This window comes from Haliaeetus leucocephalus, unplaced genomic scaffold (assembly GCF_000737465.1).
Source record: "Haliaeetus leucocephalus isolate CR32 unplaced genomic scaffold, Haliaeetus_leucocephalus-4.0 Scaffold933, whole genome shotgun sequence".
Lineage (NCBI taxonomy): Eukaryota > Metazoa > Chordata > Aves > Accipitriformes > Accipitridae > Haliaeetus > Haliaeetus leucocephalus.
The window spans coordinates 4,250,810-4,267,081 of NW_010973369.1; the positions used below are offsets into that span (position 1 = coordinate 4,250,810).

Below are 16,272 nucleotides of genomic sequence, written 5' to 3' on the forward strand. Positions count from 1 at the left end.
CTTCCCCAAATCCTTTGAGTCAGCTGTCATCCATGTAATTCCATAAATGTAAGTTTTGTCCGTGAGGATTAGGTTTAGGTAATTATTGTCTTGTGAAGGAGATAGCCCAGCAGCTCACAACCTCGGGGTGGAGGTGGAGGAAGATGTGTGGTGAGCAGGGAGTTGCTTAGAGGGGAGCTGCTGGAAGGACCTGAATGGAGGACATGCTTGTGGCCAGGTGACCATCCAGTGTTCACATGGAAGGTGTGAATGCAAGGATGGTGGAGACCGGACTGGTGAGTTATGGGATAGGATGGGGAAGGGCTGAAGCAAGCCGAGTTTCAGTTTGGGCTCTGTTACTACAGTCACTGTACTAAAATACTTTCCTGGACAGAGCCAGGAATTCAGACAGAAAAGACTGAATTTTAGGATAGCCTAATGACTGTCCAGTGTCCCTCACTATCATGCTGCTAAGCAGATGGGTTGCACTGGAGAGGGGGCATTTGATCACTTTGCCATTTTTAATAGCTTTTAATTTTGCCACAGTGGGAAGGGAGGAAATTGCTTTGTGGGGAAATACTGGAGAATTGTCCTCTTTCAGGAGGGCTCTTAGCTGTGATATAACAAGACCAAAAGCAAAATTGTTCTTGGGGGAAGAAGAGTGAGGGCTCTGTGATTGCCTACGCTTCATTAGTTTTGAAAATCTTGTCTTAGCCCTTTAGCCCTTTGAATGGCTCTATTATAGTTGTAGGTCCAGTTTATTTTGATACTTGGTTGTCATGGCTATCACTGCTGAAAAAGATTCCTCACGTGGAAGTGTAGAAGGAAATGGAAGAAGTGCATCGTCAGCCGTCCTGACTAAACAGGGATACTAATTTTTCAACCCGTCCATTGCTTAGGCAAAGGTTTTTCTTGATACTGAGCTGGTAATGTCTGTCTTCCCCGGTGTCAGCCAGTTATGCGTGCAAGCTAACTGAAAGGTGTTGCATTTTTAGATTTTTAGCAAATGGGTTCAAACCCCATGGAAATTCTTCGCTTGGAAGATTTTCAGACAGGTTAGAAAAATCTGTTTCCAAGTTTTTCAACTGTGCAGCTAGGAGGGGTTTTCTTGGTGACACACTTGTATCAATTTTGGCAACAAGTCACATACTGATGGATCTGTTTTCATGATGCTCTCTCCACAGCATGAGTTTCATTTGAAAAGCAGTTACTTTATCACCCATTGTTCAAATGGCACCTTCACTTTGAAGGGGCACCTTAAGTATTTATTTTTTTGGATAATATCTGCTGGGTAGCATACTACTGACAGCAACTGGTCATCAGCAAGTTTGTAACGCTTGTCTTTTTGTAAAAGAAAACTCCTCTTTAAGTTCCACAGCTCTTTTAAACCCTTTGCGGTCAGATAAGCGGTGAACCCCTATGTGGTACAAGAGATTTTCGTGGTTGCTTCCTGTCTCATTACAACTTGTTGTAAAGACTCTACTGGGTCAAAGGTCTTGTTTTTACAAACAAAGGTGACAAAGTGCCCCTTCCAAAACCCAGCCCTGCAGCAGTGCCACCATGTTACTGTCCCTCCACTGTGACCATCCAGTAGCTCCTGTCTGCAGCAAAAACATCAGCAGAACCCAACTGCAGGGGACTGTAGCAGACCTCCAAGAGCCTCTCCCCTGCTGAGGATTGTGACAGCCATTTTGGTAGGGGGTATTTCTTCACAGAAGAATTTTGAAGGAAAAAACCCAGCCTGTTTGTACTGAAGTTTCTCCTTTGAGAATGAAAAACAAATGAAAAATAGCCATTATTCCATTAGAAATTAAACAAAAAACTTCCAAGGTAACAAGAATTTGGGATTTTCCAATGGTTTTTTTACCTGTATGGGGGATTTTTAAAGCACCTGATGAAAGCCTGACACCTGTTGCTAAAATTGAAAATGAATCCTTTAGAAAAGTTTATCTTAATTTACATGCAATTCTATTAATCTAATAGACTTGCATGTAAATCTTCAGAAAATCCATTCTGTATTTCAGAAAAGCTGCTGTGTTATTGCAAAAGATGTGCTGTATCTTTGATAATTCTCAAAGAGGTTGAACAGTGCTTTAGCAGAAATCCAAGCCATTGTTGTTGGTGAAACTTGGGTTTGTACCTCTATGGCATTTTATACAGAGTGTGTGAAGAGTCCCCTAATTGCATTCTGAGAAGTACAGTATTACATTGGACATTGCACGCAGTTAAGAGCATTGTCTGGTGGTGTTTGAAGCAGATCAATTTTATGTCTGTCTGTAATAGTTAGACAATTTCATTTCCTGCCCTGTACTTAAAAAAGGCTTTTAAAATAAAACCTGCATCAAGAAGGCAGAACTCCTCAAATGCAGGAGAATAAATGTTTCCTGTATCCAGACTTTGAAGGATCTAAACTGCCAAGATAAGTCTCAGAAATACCTAAAATAGATAAATTTGATTTCATATGGCAGAAGTGTGTGGAGTGGTATGTAGAACTTCTTAATTTTGCTTCTTGCTTTCTTCCTCTCCCACTCACAAGATGACACTTCTGTATCTTAACCACTCATTTACAGCTGTAGTAAACTGGGAGAGAACATTTGTATGCCTCAGATCTTCTCCATCACCCCTCAAGGAAAGCAGATGCAAAGCCCTCTTAAGAAAAATTCATATCAAAGAATAAATCCACATTGCTATCAAGCAAAGTGTTTTCTTTTGCTCCTTTTCTCAGCCCTGTACTTACTGATCCCCAAAAGAAAATCTAATACACACCCATTAAATATAAATGTTAGTGGTTAAAAAAATAAAATGAAACAAATCTGATGTGGTAATAGGTTTCTGATCTGTGGGAGACGAGCGTTTCAAACAAGTAGACCATGTAAAATAATGAAATAATGGGTCTTTGAAGCCAAGACTTGTTAGAGATTGGTTTAGAAGTGTTCGCAGTAACAAGTGTCTTTCTGCCAGGTGTCTTGGGCTTTGTGCATGGAGTGTGGGCTGCCAGTAGACTGAAGAGTGCAGAAATGGCTGTGACAGGGAATGGGAGTAAAGAGGCTGCTCTTGCAGCGTTGATCCATGTTGTCAATGTGACAAGCATCTGAGCTGCAGGAAGAAAAATCTTCTGTCAGATTGCATATTTCCTCTGTTTACTAAATCTCTTGTGATCACAGCTTGAGATGAACTGAAGCGTGGAACATATAAGGGATTTATAGACCTGATCTTCACTGGCATCTTTTAAGTTTTATGGTTTTGCTAGGAAAAACACAGATTCCAGGCATTTGCTAGTCGTGAATGAAGATAAATTTCAGTTTAGACTTCTTGCACACATCCTCTGATTTATTATGTGATCCAGAACTGCTAAGAATTGTGTGCATTGGGGGCAGGAAGAAGGCAGGGATATCTGCCACAGGGGAAAAAGCAATTTTAAAAAAAGATTTCAGCACCCCCTGTTCCCTAGCGTGGGTGGTTTTGGTTTTATTCCCTATTTGAGTGCACAGTTCACCTTGATCAGCTTTCTGATGTGATACTACTTTCCAGTAGTAAAATTTTTTGCTTTTCATTTAGTAGTATGCCTGATTCTCGCACATCCATAGAAGGTGCATGCTAAGCCTCAGCCTCATCTCAATGTGCTAATATTGTTCTAATTTATAATATTTTTATCAGCTGTTGATTAGTCCAGCTTTTTATCTTGTTTCTTTTGCTGAAGTCTTGATCTATTATCTGTAAAACCTGGTGAAAAGACTCCTTTCAACTCTGGGAAAAGTGGTTTCAGGTTTTTTTTGTTATCGTATTGCTGAAATCCCAGCGGAAACATTGGGGCTCACGTGTTCATTCCTTGTAATACCATATGATAACCCGCTAACAGTGAGCATAAAATACTGCAAGCCAGCTGAAAACTTGTCCTTCGCTGGTGTGCCTTCTGTTTCTGAAATGCTCCCTGCACAGTCAGCCAGCCGTTCCTTGGTTTGCGTGTTAGTCTGAATACGATCACAGTTTTCCATTAATATTGTATTACGTCAGATGAGATGTGGGCTACGTAACCTATGCTCTGTCCCTATTGTGTTTTTAGATTTCACTAAAATCACAGCTCCCTGTTATTTCACGCTTCAATTGCATTGTAGCAGCTCCTGAGTAGGCAAGAAAAGCTCTGCTTGCAGCAGGCTCTGGTGCTTGCTAGTAGCAGATTCCCAGTCACGAGCTAATTACAGCTGAGAATATGAGACAGAGGAAATAAGAGACACTTTAGATAAAGCATCCTTCCCAGCTTGTGATTTTGAAGCTGGAATGGAAAGGGCCTGGGAAGGGATTATTAATGTACATAAATGGCACCTGAAGAATGCAGTGTTAAATTACTGCAAAGCTGTTGTAGTTTGAAGAAGGAAGCTGTGATCTGCACATCTGCCATTCTTTGGAAACACTTTCCACTTGTGACTTTCCCATGTGATCGTAGCCTGAGCAGCTGCTGCCAGGTGCCTGTTCTCCCTTCCTCTCCCTCTCCTCCCTCCTGTCCTCCTGCAGGCATCCTCACTGGGAAATACAGCCATGCTTTCAAGGGAAACGGCTGCTTCTGTTGCATTTACTGCTTCATGCACTTCAGCCTGAACTCTCCAAGGCCTTCAGATGTCCTTGTTCACACTAAACCTCTAAATGAAAGGCAGTAAGCTAGCTAACAAAAAGGTTGTAGTGCTTTACAAGATGCATTTCTACTCATCTTGCCTTTGTCTGAACTAAGCCAGTACCATGATATGTGTCTAGATGATGTAATCACTGGTTCTGCCTGTATTAATATGGTGTCCTATTGTACTTTGGTACCTTTAAACTAAAAGAACAGTGCAGGTTGTCAGCATTAAGCACCTTCAGAGGTGTGAAACTCCCAAGTGCTGTTGCAGCAGTTCAACTGTGATGGTCTGGGTGAAAAGGAAGATCTTTTGTCAGCAAGGCTGGGTATTTCTAAAATGGATTGTGAGCAACTGTTTTATGACCCAATTATTCTCTTTTCAGGCTAACTTGCACTGAAGTTTCCCTCTATCTTACAGGGGTTTTGTTGTTCTACTTTGGTGACTTAAAGCTGGCTTGTTGGCAGAGGGCTATGTGCAAGAAAGGTAATGAAGGATCTGCAGTGCTCCAACAAATGAATTCAGGATAAAATTATTTTGGTGCATGTGGTCTTCAGACCTTTTTGTTTGGTTGTGTTTGGTTTCTTTAAAGAAAAGTGATTTTTTTTTTTTCCAGTTTTCAATCAGCCAGGAAGACAGACTACTGATCTTTAAATTGTTCCCAGTCCCTCCTAATAATACCTTTGGGGTTGTCTGGAAATAGCTTTCTGATAGAAGGCTGAAATTCCTTCTTCAGGGTAAGGATGGCATCCTGTTGCCTTCTCTTTTCTTTTGAGATTAATGTGGTGGTAAATTGTGTTCCCCTGGAGGCTTGCGTAACTATCTTAGCCAAATGAAAGACCAAAGCAGCTCAGCTTGCTGACTGAAGTTAATATCTGAGCAACTTGCTTTGCTTTTGGAGGAAAAGAAAGTTACTCTTGTCAGGGTTGTGGCTTGAGGCCTTCGTTATCAGCACATTTCCAAATCAGCTTTTCTGGGAGATGCAGATTTCAGGCCCTCTTAGGGAAGAGGGGCACATGCCTTCATCATTGCCCATGTGAGAAAATTTTGGACTGAGTTGTTGAAATCAGAGCTGTGGTCCAGTGTCTAGAAACATGTAGGGCTGACAAGCAGTCTACTTGCAAATGAGGGAAAGAAATTTATGCTCTAGTAGCATATGAAATCAGATTTTTATCTGGGTTATTTCTTCCAGTCACATACCAGGAGCAGCAGCAAGCAGGACCTCAGGGGCTAGCCACCAATACTGTTGCTTTGAAAATGAAGCTGCAGAGTGAAACTGGAGACAGTTTCCTTGGGTTATCTGAGCCCACATTGCTTTGGTGAGAAGTTTACTGCTTGCTGCAGAGCAAAGGGAAGGATAGTCTTGTGATTAAAAACAAAAAAAAACCAACACCAAAGGCTGAGTCAGGAATCCAGACTTCTTGATTTTGACTCCGGTGCTAAAAATTCTTAGCTTTAGATTAGATTGCATAACATAAAAAGGACCTTTTCAGTGGTGTCCACTTACTCTCTTTTGAGAGGGATGTTATTTGAGCTTCTACTTAAGCAAGCCTAAGTTCTTAGCACTTTTTTATTCCAGCCATAGTCCATAAGCATTCAACACATAAAAATTGTCACTGCTTCTCTAGGGCAATGGGATTTTCTGCCTTTTTCAGTATTAGCTTTGCAGATGTAGACTGTCATCTATCAATTTGCTTTTAGTGATGTTTTATGTCCATCAGAGCTCTACCAGTCACATACTGAAAGCTAGTGCTTTTGGCTGCTAGCAAAAATGAGTATGGTGCTTTTGAAAACTTAAAGGTTTTTTTCCTTTTTTTTTTTTTGCTATTCCAAACTCCCAAGCAACAGACACTGCCATGAACTTTATCTTAGAGAACTAACTCCATCAATTGCGGTGTGTACCATGCTTTGAAGATGCAAATTGTTGTCTGAGTAAAGCATGTTATTTCAGGTAGGATTGAAATACCAAATAAGAACAAGAAAAAAGTCAGAAAATAGAAACAAGTAGACTTGTAGAGAACAAAATGGGTCTAAGCCTTGCATGTTTGTTCGTTACAGCTTTTCTGGTATGGTGATATACCTTTGTAATTGTAAAAATTTTTTGGCAAATGAGGTACCTAATATACAGATAACAGTATAAGATACCAAGTCAGAATTTCGAGATCTTTCCGACTTCAGAAATGAGTAGTAACATGTGTGGGGTTTGTGCTTTCAGACAGTCAATGAATCTAGTTGGAGCAAAGGAAAAGGAAATACGTGTCTTGAGTCTGAGATACTGATGAATAAACAGGGTACAGAAACTGGGATGTCAAATCTGAGCAAGAGTAGCAGGCATCTCATGGATTTCTAAGATCTAGTGTCAGGATGTTCTGTGTATGTACTTGCATGTCCTGATCACGCAGTGTACATAACACGATCTGCTGGGTAAGAATAGTTTGCAGTTGTTGAAGCTTCACTCACAGGCAACATGTGGTGCTGTGTGTCTATCTGCAAGAATTTCTGGAGTGCTGGTTGCCTTCTAGTGTTTAGATACTGCTTTACAGTTTTATATGTAGTATAAAGAGGTTGCTAGAGAGTTAAAATGAAACTGGTTTCTCTTCCTACTTATCCCTTTTAATGTGACGTAGTACATGAATATACTGATTTCCTTCAGATATGAATTTTCATGGTTTAGCTGCTTGGGCTTGAAAGGCTGGTGTGTATTTATTGGAGTGTGTGCAACTCTGAGCTTGAATAATTTAGACCTTTTTCAAGTTTGGGTCCATTCATGCTAGTGTTACAGGAGGCTCTGAAACTCTCCACGTTGGACTTTACTCTGCAGTTCTACAGCTGGGTGTGGGTTGGCATATTTGTGACTGTGGTTGCCTTCCTCTTAATCACACACAAGCTTTATGGGAGCTGATTAATGTGCTGCTTGCTTTCTGTAGCCATCAAACATCCAACCCTTTTGGAGTCTGCTTTTTATGATAGAAAGAAGACTTGAAGTGTACATCTTTTTTAAAAATTGTGCTCTTACCTGGCATTCCAAGCTCGCTGTTTTTCCACGGCTGTGTTCCCCCAAATCGGTTTGGGCCCGCACTTAACTGTTGAAGTAACTGAAATAAGGAAGCTGCTTATTTCTAGTAAAGCTTTGCATTGCATTGTGTAGTCCTAAGGAGAACGACAGTGCATCCTGGAGAGAGCAGTAGTGATGGGAGTAGAGCACTGAGGAGGGAGGAGTGTGAAATGCCAGTGCGAGGAAGGCAGCTTGCTTGGTGCCTAACCATGCCCAGTAGAAGAGAGCCTGATTTCCATCATGTCTTTGGCTTGCTTAGGCCCAGGGTGACCTCAGGGAGTCCACACAACCTTACAAATGTGTATTGAAAGCCTGTTGAATTGACAGGCTTGCTGCTCGACTTCCACAACAGTGGTGCTAGTCCTTATGGCCAGTTCTTGCCATTTCTGTCATGAGTCCCCTGAGAGCGTTTCCTCACTTTCTGGCTCCAAGGGTGAAGTCATTCTGTGAGAAAACGCATTTTCCTTTGAAAACAGCCATGTGTCTTTCTCATTGATAAGAAAAACTTGAAAATGTGATCCAAATTTACCCAAATGTCTCAGAAATCAGAAGGGGGTAGAAATGGAATAAAAAAAGGTTGATTTTCTTCTCCTTGGGGACATTTTTTCTGCTGTTCTGACTAAAGGATTTTGGGTGTATAAACTCTCAATACTGTTACCTGTAGCTCCAGATTCTGAGTACTAGGAGACCAGATTCTTGCTTGGAAACACCTTTGAGTTCCCATTCTGTGTGGTGGGGTCATCTCAGCCGAGCAGAGCTGGGCTGACTGACCATGGTGGTGAGGTACAGTTGATGAAACAGCTCCAACTGAGGACTGCATCATTATTCCTGCCTTTTCTGTTTGACTTTGCATAAACACAAGGACATCACATATCCTGTTTGCTGTGGTTTTCCCATCTGTTTGGGAATAATAGAGATCAGCGGTTTTCTCTTTAAGTTCCAGAGATGAGAGCTGCTACAATGACAAACTGTTGTCTGAGCAAAAGCTGACATGGGCATTGATGGGACTGGCAGCTCTCTCTATTCCAGTGACCTTTTATGTGGACTAGGAAAAAGAGGAAAAGCAGACACAGTGGGAATTCAACCTAAAGTATTGAGCTTTAAGTGTAGCAGCTGTGGATTTCCTCAGCAATCCAGGCTGATGGGGGTTTTCCTGAAGTGGAGTACTTGGTGGCTGTGATTTTGTGGTATGTTCCCCTCCTGTTCCTCTTCCTCCTGAGGAGAATGGATGACATGTGACAGGAGACTGTAGTGGATCTTCCTGTTAAGGTGATCCTGTATTTTGTGGGATTTGTAATCATCGAAACCTGTGACTCTACTGCTGGAAGTTGTATTAGTCAAATCTCCTGTGTTCCCCTCTGCAAACATACTCTTTTGTCTTGCAGTGAGCACAAAGATTCCTCGGAAAAGAAACACAAAGACAAGGAGAAAACCAAACACAAAGATGGCAGCTCAGAGAAACACAAAGACAAACACAAAGATAAAGACAAGGAGAAGAGAAAGGAAGAGAAGGTAGGTGTCTCCTGCGGGAGAGACGAGCATGGTTCTGGTTTATACTACTGAATGGTACAAACTTAGTGGGTTAGATGTAGCTTGTACTTCCAAGTTTTTATCACCCTGGAGAGAATTGTCCTAATGCTAACCTAGAGACCTGGCTTGTGGAGTGCTGGATATGAACTTGTTAGGGGTTTCATCTGCAGGTATTGTGAATGGAAACATTTCCATAATGGAGCTGTGTCCACTGGCTCCACATTTTTTCCCCTGTTACTTTTCACTTTGCCAAGCTTAGATTCAGAGACAAGGGAGAAAAATCTGTTCACGTTAGTTCCATGCAAGGATATACACTTAACTCCAATCTGTTGAAGAAATTGGAGGGCCAGAAACTACTGAATTGACTAAGACTTACAGAAAATGTTGCCTTTTTGGTGTGTCATGTAGGTCGCTAAGGGAATGAAGAGATAGTCACAGTGCCCTTTGGTTCCTTGTGGAAGTTAAATATCCTGCCTGTGTTGCATGTTGGAAAAACATACGTAAGGTGCTCTGGGCAGTGCTAATCAGCTCCTACTTTTTATGTTTTTCAGATGAAATCATCTTCGGGTGATATAAAAATAAAGAAGGAAAAGGAAAATGGCTTCTCCAGGTAAGAAATCAGGTCTATGATCTCAAAAAAAGTAGCAGTTTTGACTTTTCTTAGGTTTGACTCCTCTCACTTAGTCTTGGGGAAAAAACTGGAATGCTTTTGACCCCTTCAGACAAGATAAATTCTTCTCAATTACAGGAATTGGTAATTGATCTACTTACCTAGTAATTGGAGATGGGAGCTGTTGAATACCTGGTATCTGCCTGCACATGCTGGGTTTGTCCAAGTATTAAATAGTTGAATTCTGTCAAGGACAGATGGAACTATGGAAACATTGGTAGCTGGAGTTGAAAGAACCTCTATTGTAAAATTGGTACTTGAATGCTGCAGGCAGTCTTCTGGAGACAGAGCCTTGTAAGGGCAGTCCAGACTGCCTCCGAGTGTCTCTTCTTTAAGTGACTACAGCCTAAAGCCTTTGCAGAGGAGTGATGAGTAAGGAGGGTGCTTGTATAAAGTCTGAAGTACCTTCAGAAAATGCCTAGATGTCCTACTCTACTAAATTCCTGCTAATAATAGAGCCTTCTGGACTAGGGCATTGTATCAGTCATCACTAAGTAGTCTTATTAAAAACCTGAAGTGAGCAACTGACAGAAGAGTACTTTTTCTTAATAGTTGACTAAGATGTCTTGTGACTTTGGTTAAGTTCAGCCCCTGATTATTTTTAAGGTGGTAATCTGGTCCACTGACTTATTGGAGGTCTGTGGTGTGGTGGATGCATGTGTTCATACCTGTTAGTCAAGAAAAGCTTTCAATCATGTGTCCAGTTTTATGAATCCACTTTAAAAAAAAAACAAACCCAAAACAAAAAAAAAAAAAAAAAAAAAAAAAAAAAAAAACCAAAACCCACAAAATCCTTGTGTCCACAGAACATGGAGAGACTGCAGAGAGGTTGGGAGAAGACACCTGTCTAGTCCATGCCTGTTAGTTATTCTTTGTGTATTTTGCATGTGCCCTCTTGACACGAGTTCCTCCATCTGTTTCATTTTCTTACTCCTATTTAAAAATGCAAACTAAGTAGTTATGCTTGGCACAGGGAAGAGGCGCCCTCTCCAGGCTCTTTTGGGGATAGTCTAGAAATAGAAAGCGATGACATTCAGGTGTTTCATGGTGAAGGAGAAGGTTAATAATAACAACTCTTTCTAGTCTTTACTATTCAGTAGAATTGCATGCATGTGCTAATCTCACCGGGGATGTTGGGTGTTCTCATATCAAGGTAACTGGGTCCTCTTTAGGTCCAAGAGCATTTTTGTGTGTATTTGAGGAAAGCCTGGAGGAGCCATCATAATTGTGCCTTTTTCAGGGCCAAAAGCTAGCTAAGAGGAAAGTAATTATTTTCTTTTTTCCTTCTGAAATGTTTTTACAAGTTCACCACAGAAAAATGTCCTCACTCAGATGGTTTTGATTTTCTTCCTTAAGACTTGGTATGATGAGCAATGTTAAGGTCTTGGAAACAATGCAAGTCAAGGTTCAGCTTGGTCATACAGCTCCTTTCTTTTAATATAATCACACTTTATTTCCCACTATTACAAAACATTGTGAAATATTTCAGTGTTAAAATAGACTAGATAAAATTCTTAGCAACTTAATAAACAGTAGTTCTAGATTTCTGCCTGGAAGGGAGAATAAATTAAATGGGACAAATACCTCTTTTTCCATAAACGTTTTGCAACTGTCTATGTGCTGCAGACTTGTGTCTTGGTTAATCGCAGGCAATGCCTCAGAAATGACTTCTTATAGCAGCACATATCTGTTTCCCCTGAGTTGCATCTGCCAGCGCTGCAGTGGCTTTACAGCTGTGAAAGAGTGAACTGCCTTGTTCAGCTTCATGGACACATTACCAGCTAAAATAAGACTCCAGAATGTTTCTTGCTGACTGTGATCTACAAAGCAGAATGCTGCTTTTTTTTCTCCCACTCCATCCAATTGCAAAATCTGCATGTTGACTTGGAAACTGAGTCAATTTGATATAGAAATTGCTGATTGAATATGAATAGGAGAGCCCAACATGGCACTGTTACTTTCTCTACCTGAGTGGAGGACTGCTAAGTGCTTCAAAATGTAATTTTGGACTCTGAGACATCTTTTTCTTTATGAAGATAAGTGAAATGCTTCTGTGAAATCTAGAAATAATGAGTTTGTTTAAAGGGATAGTCTCTCTTGCACTCATACTCTATTTTTTTTCTTATAACTGATGTCTTGGGACATTATGGCTGAAAATGTTGAGCCTAACTTAATATTTGCAGTCTGTTAAAAGGGACAAGATTGTTTGCTTCCTGCAGTTTGGACAGTGAAAAAAGACTGATGAGTTTAACTTTGCCAAATCTTTGTTTCCTTTTCTGGTTTTCACATGCCTCTACTTAGTCGGCAAAAGATTCAGGGGAATAGCTTTCAAATCTTTGTTTAGTTGATAATCTTTTTCTCTCTTATCAGGCTCAATAAGGCTATTGAGTTGAAACTAAGTAACGTCCTCTATTTGACTGCACACGTGCATGCATTTCAGTTTTGTTTTCAAGTATGTTTGAAAGTGCCGGAAGCTACAGTTGGTTTTACTCAAAACCTCAAAGAAACACGTTGAAATCTAAGCAGTTGAAATTAATCTTGATGTTGCTTGAGAAATGACAAATACGTAGACAGTGAATAACTCTCTCCTTATGCTGTCTGTGGATATTCAGAGAATATATGTTTATATGCACACACCTCAGGTCTTTGGGGTCTTGAGATAACAACACATTCCAGGACTGGAAGACATGCCCATTTTGCAGATGATAATTTCTTAAAACTGAGTTGTTGCTGGTGTCCAAGAAACTTTCTCTTTGAAGTTAGAACCATCTTTCTTTGCTTCTTTTTGTAGTCCACCGCGTATTAAAGATGAACCAGATGATGATGGGTTTTATGCATCTCCTAAAGAGGACTCCAAACCCCTGAAGAGACCTCGAGAAGATGATGAGTAAGTGGCGTGGGTGCTGCTGACTTGGGTGTTTGCCTTCAGTTTTAAAAAGGTAACATTGAGGGAGCAGGTGGGATTTCAGGTCATCAGCGCAAACTTGTTAAGGTGGGTGACTGGAGTTCTGAGACCAGACTCCTTATGCTGTTAAAAGTTCTCTGAGCAAGGCAAGGATAGTATTTGTGGTGTCCAAGGCAAAGTACCATTACCTGCTTCTGCAAATGGTGCTGTGAAATGTTGCAGAGCTAGTAAATAAAGAAAAAACCTAGAAGGTAGGTAGAGAAAAGACACCAAATGAAGACTGTAAAACATAAATCTGAGCAAGTGAGGTATTAATGCTAGCTAAGTGACTGCAGTGGTTTCTGTTGGGTGAGGAAATGACTGCACAAGAGGAAGAAAATGCATTGTCAGCCTGTTTGGGGGTGAGGAGGAGGTTTGCCTGCACTGCTTGGCGTGATTCACCTAGAGTCTAAATATGTCGTGGGTTATGCTGAGGATTTTTGTCTCAATCAAAAGAAAAATACACGTAATGTTTGTCCGATATAGTAGCCTACCCAGTAAAATAAAAGCCCAGTTATATCATGCTGTGATCTGTCACCATCTATGTTCATCCATCTATGTGCTAACATGTGACCTTGTTAGCAGCCTGGAGTTAAAGGGTTGGAAGGGTTTAACCATAGTGGTATTCCCATAGTGGCATTCTGGTTTTATGTGGTATTTCTCAGTTTCCAAGAGAGATGGGTGTGACATCTTTTTTTGTGTGTAATCATTTGCTGCCTCCTGTTAAGTTTTTGTGACGTCCCATGTCATGTCTGCAATGGCAAGATTAAGAATTTGCCAGTAGTCAATTTTGCTGTTGTTTGAACTAGCAGGGGATGCAAAAAGTGAGCCTTGTGGGCAGATCCCAGACTGATGACTGGAAAAGGAGCTGAGTGTAGAACGTGCCACTAAGCTTTCACCCATTGTCATGGTTTCAGCCCAGCCAGTAACAAAGGACCACGCAGCCGCTTGCTCACTCCTCCTGCCCCCCTCCGGTGGGATAGGGAAGAGAATCAGAAAGGAGAAAAAAAAACAAACCAAAACAAACAAAACAACAACAAAAAAAAACCCCAAAAAACCAAACCGGAACCTAGAGGGTTGAGATAAGGACAATTTACTGAGACAACACAAAAAGAGAAGCTACAACAACAACAACAGTACTAATAAAAGAATATACAAAAAGTGATGCACAGTGCGACTGCTCACCACCTGGAACCTGATGCTCTACCACTTCCCCCGCTGAAAGCTGAGAGGCCCCCCCCAGCCTGCTCCCCATTTATATACTGAGCATGATGTCACATGGTATGGAATAGCTCCTTGGCTAGTTCAGGTCAGCTGCCCCGGCTGTGCCCCCTCCCAGGTTCCTGTGAAAATTAGCTCTATCTCAGCTGAACCCAGGACATTATCCACCCCTTATTCTATACCATCTACATCATGCCCAGATCCTACATTTTCCAACTAGTCACCACCACTTTCCTTGTCTTTGATATATACATATATATATATATACACACACACAAATAGTATTCCCTTAGTCTATGGGCAGTCCCTCTAATGTGTCCATCAATTTTTAGTCCATGACTTTGGAGCTCCATCTGTTTTAACAGTCCTTCAGGATAAGAGAGATGGTGTGAGGTGTTGGGTTGTTGCATGCTGCCTCTGGAGCTTGCGGCTGGTACATTTGGTGCAACCCACGCTCTTGGTCTGCAGGTTGAAGGTGTTGATCTTGAGGAAATCGCTGGGTGCCAGTTCAAGTTCTATCACTGTTGCACTTGGCTCAGTTTCAAAGTCCATCCTTCATTCATTTGGGTAATTCTTACTGTGATACCCTTGATATGGCATATAGCCACTATAGATACAATGACATACATTGGCAGGTTATTTAGCAGTTAACATCATACAGCCTAATTCACTGGTTATTCTCTCCCAAAATCAAATCTCCTTGAGGTACACATCAAACTTCCCCATCCTTCTGCATCACCCACCAAGTGCACCCAGGTCCTTGAGCAAAAGCAATCCCTTGGATGGGTTTGTCTCTGCTTGAGGCAGGACTAACCGAGACTGTCTTCCCTGACATACTCTTCATGTGCACTACAGGGACTTTTCCACATACTGTAGAAGGAGATAGTCTTGGTTGGCCAGGGCCAGCCCAATTGGCAGATCCTCTGGTATTAATCAACCACGTGGCTTTTGCTAAATGTGTATCCCAGTGTTTGAAAGTCCCACCCCCCATAGCTCTCAATGTAGTTTTCAGCAGTCCATTGTATTATTTGATTTTTCCAGAGGCTGGTGCGTGACAGGGGATGTGATATACCCACTCAATGCCATGCTCTTTGGCCCTGGTGTCTATGAGGTTGTTTCAGAAGTGAATCCCGTTGTCCGACTCAATTCTTTCTGGGGTGCTGTGTCACCATAAAACTTGTTCTTCAAGGCCCAAGATAGTGTTCCGGGCGGTTGCATGGGGCACAGGATATGTTTCCGGCCATCCGGTGGTTGCTGCCACCATTGTAAGCACATAGCGCTTGCCTTGGCGAGTTTGTGGGAGTGTGATGTAGTCAATCTGCCAGGCTGCCCCATATTTATATTTCAGCCATCGTCCTCCCTACCACAGGGGCTTTAACTGCTTGGCTTGCTTAATTGCAGCACGTTTCACATTCATGGATAACCTGCGTGATAGTGTCCATGGTCAGGTCCACCCCTCGATCATGAGCCCATCTATATGTTGCATCTCTTCCCTGATGGTCTGAAGTATCGGGGCCCCCCGGAGCCATAAATACCTCACCCTTATGTTGCCAGTCCGGGTCCACCTGAGCCACTTCAATCGTGGCAGCCTGATCCACCTGTTGGTTATTTTGATGTTCTTCAGTGGCCCGACCCTTGGGTACGTGAGCATCTACATGATGTACTTTTACAACCAGATTCTCTAGCCAGGACACAGTATCTTGCCACAGTGCAGCAGCCCAAAAGGTTTTATCTCTGCACTGCCAGTTGCTGTGCTTCCATTGCTGTAACCACCGCCACAGGGCATTTGCCACCATCCATGAGTCAATATAGAGATAGAGCACTGGCCACTTTTCTCTTTCAGCAATGTCTAACGCTAACTGGATGGCTTTCACCTCTGCAAACTGACTCGATTCACCTTCTCCTTCAGCAGTTTCTGCAACTTGTCATGTGGGACTCCATACAGCAGCCTTCCACCTCCGATGCTTTCCCACAATGCGACAGGATCCGTCAGTGAACAGGGCATATTGCCTCTCATTTTCTGGCAGTTTATTATACAGCAGGGCTTCTTCAGCACGTGTCACCTCCTCCTCTGGCGACATTCCAAAATCTTTGCCTTCTGGCCAGTCCATGATCACTTCTAAAATTCCTGGGTGATAGGGGGTTCCTATGTGAGCCCGTGGTGTGATCAGTGCGATCCGCTTACTCCACGTTGCGTCAGTCATGTGATGTGGAGATCCTCCCTTTGAACATCCAGCCCAGCACTGGCAGTTGGGGTGCTAAG

The 16,272-nt window shown here is 42.0% G+C and overlaps 1 protein-coding gene across 1 annotated transcript in view; it reads left to right on the forward strand.

Moving 5' to 3' along the window:
- The window catches only part of TOP1 (topoisomerase (DNA) I), a 76,519-nt gene that overhangs the window by 33,062 nt on the left and 27,185 nt on the right, over positions 1 to 16,272 (forward strand). The window contains exons 4-6 of the mRNA XM_010584080.1: positions 9,030 to 9,156; positions 9,726 to 9,784; positions 12,636 to 12,731. Of these exons, the coding sequence (XP_010582382.1) occupies positions 9,030 to 9,156; positions 9,726 to 9,784; positions 12,636 to 12,731 (282 nt within the window). The remainder of the gene's footprint in view (positions 1 to 9,029; positions 9,157 to 9,725; positions 9,785 to 12,635; positions 12,732 to 16,272) is intronic.